The sequence below is a fragment of the Dermacentor andersoni genome, chromosome 4 (assembly GCF_023375885.2).
Source record: "Dermacentor andersoni chromosome 4, qqDerAnde1_hic_scaffold, whole genome shotgun sequence".
Classification (NCBI taxonomy): Eukaryota; Metazoa; Arthropoda; class Arachnida; order Ixodida; family Ixodidae; genus Dermacentor; species Dermacentor andersoni.
In genome coordinates, this window is record NC_092817.1 from 181370793 (window position 1) to 181376792 (window position 6000).

At 48.3% G+C, this 6000-nt stretch overlaps 1 protein-coding gene across 1 annotated transcript in view; it reads left to right on the forward strand.

Moving 5' to 3' along the window:
* Positions 1 to 5552, forward strand: part of LOC129384868 (uncharacterized) — a 50524-nt gene extending 44972 nt beyond the window's left edge. Inside the window, exons 3-4 of the mRNA XM_055070452.1 lie at positions 4188 to 4417; positions 5526 to 5552. Of these exons, the coding sequence (XP_054926427.1) occupies positions 4188 to 4417; positions 5526 to 5552 (257 nt within the window). The remainder of the gene's footprint in view (positions 1 to 4187; positions 4418 to 5525) is intronic.
* Positions 5553 to 6000: the final 448 nt, after the last annotated feature.

A 6000-nucleotide genomic window follows, 5' to 3' on the forward strand; every position in this document is an offset into this window, starting at 1 on the left:
AGCGGGAGATGTGCCGAGACGGCAGCTTCAGTGTCCAGTACTCCAAAGGCGCCTTCAATACGAGTCGTGGCCACAGGGAGACAAGCACTGGACAAACACGGCTTGCCTTATCCAAGAACATTCTCCCTTGAACTGGCCTTCCTCTACATACGACGGATGCTCAACGTCCATTGTGGCTGCCGAGTCGCGAAGCACTCTACACGGTTTGCCATTTACCACGAGGTTTGGACTGTACGGTTCTCGCAATTTGAGGTATTCCTCGCTTCTAGTTAGTGACATTAACACTGGTTTGGGATTTCTGCATCCCACGAAGATATGGCCCGTTTGCTGGCAGTTGTAGATACTACTGGTTTCTTCGCCCCGAAAGTTTCCTTCCTTCTCCCTTTCTGCACTCTGTTCGGGTGACTTCTTCTCTCCCTCGCTGTCTACATCAATATTTTTCACCGAATCTGACCTTTCCATAGTTTTATATCGACTCGAATTTGACCATCGCTTTGGCTTGTTGGGTATGTATTTATTCATCTCCTTCTTAGGAGCTTCGTTGCTTTCGTCCGCACGGCGAGTTACGTACTCCTCAGCGAGACCAGCCGCTCTCGTGATAGTGTGCACGCCTGGCCTATCCTGAACCCAATACTTGGTGTTTACTGGCAGCCGGCCGTAGAACTGTTCTAAAGAAACGCACTGCATTGTCTTTTCCGCGTCACCGAGTGCACCCTCTTCTCTGAGCCATTCCTTCAGCTTTACCTCCAAGGGGTCTGAGTATTACTCACTTTTGGTCGTCTCGACCTCCCTGAATTTTCGCCTGAATGCTTCCGCTGATAATTTATACTGTTAAGCAGATTCGTTTTGACTTCATCGAAGTCCTCTGCTTATTCTTTCCCAATGCGGGCAGTGATATCAGCTACCTCACGTGGCAGCAACGTAAGCAAGCGTTGCGGCCACGTGTTTCTGGCAAATTTTGCCTTCTCACACGTGCGCTCAAACTGCAGCAGAAAAAGACGTATGTCCCCTCATACCGCGTAGGGTGCCATGAAGTCTGTCATTCTGCGCTCGCTTTCACGTGCCTCTGTGGAAGGTTTTTCATTATTTTGAGCTTTCAAAAGCTCAATCTCTAGGCGCTTCATTTCGAGTGCATAGCGTGCAACACGGCCGCGCTCCTCTTTTTCCTCTAGGCGCTTACGCTCTTCCTTTTCGTCTAAGCGCTTACGCTCTTCCTCTTTCTCCGCAATGCTCTCTAGGCATTCCTTCAGTTCATCGTCGTCTGCCCCGATCGCTTTGATCGCCTCCATGATCTCCGGCTTTCTCTTTGATTCGGCAATTTGGAGGCCCAACTCTCTGGCCAAGCTCAACAATTCCGGCTTCTTTAGAGCCTTCAAGTTCATGGCTGCCCTTAGCGCTGCAAAGTATTCACACTTGTTCAGGACAGCATTCATTTGGCTAGATGGTGCATACTTGAATTAGGAAGGAATAGCGCCAACTAAGACGATTACGCGAGGGAGAAGGATGGCGCTGGTCCTGTATCGTTCTCCCTCTCCTGATCGTCTTAGTTGGCGCTGTTTCTTCTTAATTCTTCACACTATAACAAACTCGACGTACTCAAAACTTCCGACAACGGTTAAAGACAAATCACTGCTCTGTACTTCTCCAAAAGAATACCTAAAGCCAAGTGATATCTTAGTGAAGAAAAGCCGTGCACTCTCCATATGCAGTCATGAATCCTGACACTTTTCTTCCGGACGTTGTCACCAGGACGTGAGAGGCTATGATCTTGTAGATGTCATCCACGTTGAGGTCACCAGGCTTGCGTAGCTCAATCGCTGCGAGCCAGTTTGTAGCGTACTCCAGGGTAGCGTATCGTAATGCAGCCGAGTTGTAGCGACGCCTGTTTATCAAAGCTCGACCGACGTTACTATTGGGTAGCGTGGCGTTGTCGGCGGGCTGTAGGCATCCGGTAGACCATGGAGACCAGGCCAGGACGAGAAGATTTCTAGTGCGAAACTAGCATGGTTTATTCAAAGGTTGGTGAAAGATGATGAGAAGAGAATGAAGTGTTAAAAAGTACATTTCGGAGCCCCTTAAATAGGCTCTAAAATTGTGGGATGGATCTTGCTCCCGTTGACGTCACGTGACAGGCACAGAGTCTGGTTTGTGGATGGGCGCCGCGCCTCCGCATATATACCAAGCCTGCAGCAAGGACATGGTGTCCCGCCTCAGGTTATATGAAGCATCTGGCCCGGGAATTGTAAACGCTTATCCTTTTCTTTTGTACGTTGCTGGTTCGCGAATGTTCTCCTGTAGAGCTTGACAGTTCGAGGAAAGGGTCCCTCTTAGTTGCACACACACAGAAGGGCCCTGTAAACACTGCGCGGCTTCCGCAAGACCGGCATAAACTCGAGGCAACCATGGCGAATTAGGAAGTCACACTTCGTTTCGATGAGGCATGGTGGGCGAGCGTCGTTTTTGCACGGGGTGCTAGACTCCAACCGTAACAGTTCCCGCTGAGCTGTCAGCATTATGCAAAAGAAGTATAGTGTCACAGACGTCGTTACGTCGCTTTTTCGGTAGTGTTTTGTTATCGTTTTTACAACGTAGGCAGCTGTGCAGTAAAACTGTTAGTGACTACATTTGCTTGTAGACGAATATTATTGCGATAGCAATTATATGGACACTCCAGGTGCATTTCTGCATTTTCCGTACTTTTCCGTATAAGTTTAGTCTAAGGGCGATAAAATCGACGCCGCGGGCCGTATACTGTATGTGCGAGTGAAAGTCTGCGAGGGTGTGGGCGCGAACGCGGCTCAATCTCGCGTGTGCGAGCGAGGAAGGAGGGCTGGAAGCGCACCTTCTCCCGTCACGTGGCAGGCGCGGGGGGATGCGTTCTTCTCCGGCGGCGGCTGCTTATGGCGCGGTTGTGCCATATTGAAAGCGATCTGCGAAGCAGCCAATGTGCCCGCCCGCACGGGCCTCCTCTTCAAAGCAATTGGGATGTTTGCAGAGTGCGCGTTGTGCCAGTAGCATCGTATGCGCTGTGCTTTCGACGTTTCGTTCGCATTGAAGCGACAGCTGCACGAAGGTGAATTGATCGCTGCTGCTGCCGCGATTCCTCACTCTGGCAGTTTGTCAGCGAGTTCTGCGCTCATCGAGCGAGTTCTGTTCATGTTTACCTGTGCGCGTGTGACACTGTGCTTCTTAATTTAGTTAAAACACGTGGGTAAGTTACTTCGTTTGCATCCATGATAGAAGGTGTAGGCGCGACTGAACAAAGACGTAGAAAGAAACGGACACACGTGCCTGTTTCTTTCTTGGTCCTGGTGAAGCCGTGTTTATACATTATGTCATTCTTAAGCTAGTAAGCGAATGCTTACGAGTTTGTGTGGCCGATAAAACTACAATCCCTACTTCGTATAGTTGTCTACTAATTTGCTGTTGCAATCGGTGCTTCTCCTTACGGGCGAAACTGCGACTTTTCTTTTACATAATGAAAAATAGGCATTCAAGAACTGTACTTTTGAGTCTGTGTCGCACCTGGATCTGGAAGAGGCACAGCGAATACGCCAAAACTTTTTAATATGCATTCAATTTACCTCTAGTGCCAGTTACAACTCGGTGCCTCAAGAACATTTGTCCGCTTTATAGCTCGTATATTGCAAGGTATGCCGTGAAGGAAACGTTTTGTTATTGCGATGGTTCAGTTTAAGCGGTGGGCTTGCGTTCTTCCACGTCTTTGCCGACTGCGGGTACTTGTGTGTAAGTGGCGCGTGCTTCATCTGATGGCGCGTGAACCCTTGTGCATTGTTACTCAGCCCTCGAGCCGCCATGCGGTGTTCACACCAGCGATTTATCGAAAAAGCTATCGCGACTGTAATACTGCTTAGGGGAAGGCAGGGGGTCACGGCTTAAGTCCCGATTATTGTTTAATACTTTTACCGCTCCAGACCACCTCGTATGTTACTCGGCTTCAGAGGTGTGTGCTAAGTGACCTAATGTCCATGTGGAATGCATTCATGTGTTATGCATCCTAGCGCCTCGCAGAATAGGTTACTCCGTATAGCAGGATGCAGAATAATTGCAAGATGTCGTTCATGAGTGGTACAACTTCGGCGTGTGAAGCACTAGATCATTTTGTTCAAATAATTATTTTGCGTGCTCTGCCTTTGTATTTATTAGGGCTTTTTCCTTTCACGCAGACTCTGCGTACAAGTTTCTGAATAATACCAACAGATTCTTGTTCACGATTGACCACGGCGGCTTTCTCCATGATGTGGAGAACATAATCAGCAGCAGCAAGTTCATCGAGAGCGTCCGGGATATAAATAAGGTTCTAACTATAAAAGGATTTGGCCTGTTCGAGGAGCTTTCCTCTGCCGGAAGTACCTACACCCCGGCCGAGGTCACCTCCCTTAGATCCATATACAAGGTGCGTACATTGTAATAAAGCAATTACGGAATCATGTGGACTTGCTTGTAGAAGAGGACCCTAGGACGTAGAGCTATTCAAACGTGTTTTATTCCAATCTACTTGCGTCAAGCTTACGTAACAAGTGACGCAAGCAGGTGACGGCAACCTGCAGCCTTGTTTGAAGCGCCCAATCAAACGCTCTCCTCGTTTATAGAAGCTCACTTTGCTTTCAGAGGCCATAGCACTAATTACCTTCACTATTCTTTTCAATCTAAATAGCTGAAAAATGACTAGAAGCGCACACAAGTGGAGAGGGCTTCGGTGGAACCTAGCTACGGCAGTGTAAGGAAATAACCTGATGAGGAGGCTGGTGGCGGCGTTTGCGATCAGCCCGCTTCCTCTTGAATAACTAAAGGTGGCCGATCGAAAATTACTACACCGTGCAACAGAAGGCTAAAAAGGCCGGTAAAACAGATCTTGCGCGAAAGAGAGTTGGCAGAGCGATTTTGTATAGGTGCCGAAAGGAATGAACAACGCAGTACTGCTTCAAACACAAAACAAAATATAATTATTACGAAAAGGATGCATTCTTCCCTGCAGCTCCCTGTAGATAGTGCCAGAGCGATGGGCGGGTACGCATCTTAAATTTGTTTCGCAACGGGACACTCTCTGGCTATACGAAGTAAAAGTTTTTTTTTTTTTTGGCATAATATGCATCTTTAATGTGTACACGTCACATTGGCGTGGACAGTTCTCGAGCTTTTGTGAAGTAGCACGAGAGATAGGCGAAGTGGGCATAGGCCGAAAACATTTTGTCCAATCGAGGAAGGCTAAAAGTAAGAAACGCGTATGATCGAAAAGGTTTTTTTTTTTTGTTTTGGCTAATCATGCATAATTAGTGTATGCGCGTGTTATCAGATGCAGAGATTTCACAATTTTCGTGAAGTCGGTGACAGATAGGTGAAGTGGGGCCTCTCTGAAAAATTGTTTACCAATCTCTAGGTGGGCTGATTGCAGAAATAGAGTAGAAATAGTAAAGAAGAGATTTGCGTTATAGTACCCCGTGAGTCATAAATCTTGCAAGATTATTGCGTGTGTCACAATTAAATGCTTGTCTTCTATTCAGCATGAGAAGGCTGAAAAGATCGCATAAATATGAACAGTGGCCACCAGTGCACGTGGTATTGCAGCACTTCGAAAGGAATGGAAACAGAGGGGCTCAATTTTAGAGCGCATCTCTTATTCGCCCTTTCTTGCGGTAAGCGTCGGCGGCGTACTTTGCCGTCCTCGTAACCGAGCGAACGAGCACAGCAAGAGGATGAACGAGCGAACGCGGAGCACAGATGAAAGACGGCGGCAGCAAAGAGAGCGTTAGGAGGAAAGCGGAAGACGAGGGTGCAGCGGAACCAAGAGACGGAAAGCGGAGGAGGACGGTATTGCGAAAGCGCAAGGAGGAAAGCGTAGTGCCGCGGACGACTGGCTTTCCGGTGACGATGGCTACATGATGGCGCCCGAGTAGCGCGCGTCGTCTGCATGGAAAAGCGCTGCATGAGCGGTGGTCTGTCTTCAACTGCTGCCATGAATTCTAACCACGCGTCACG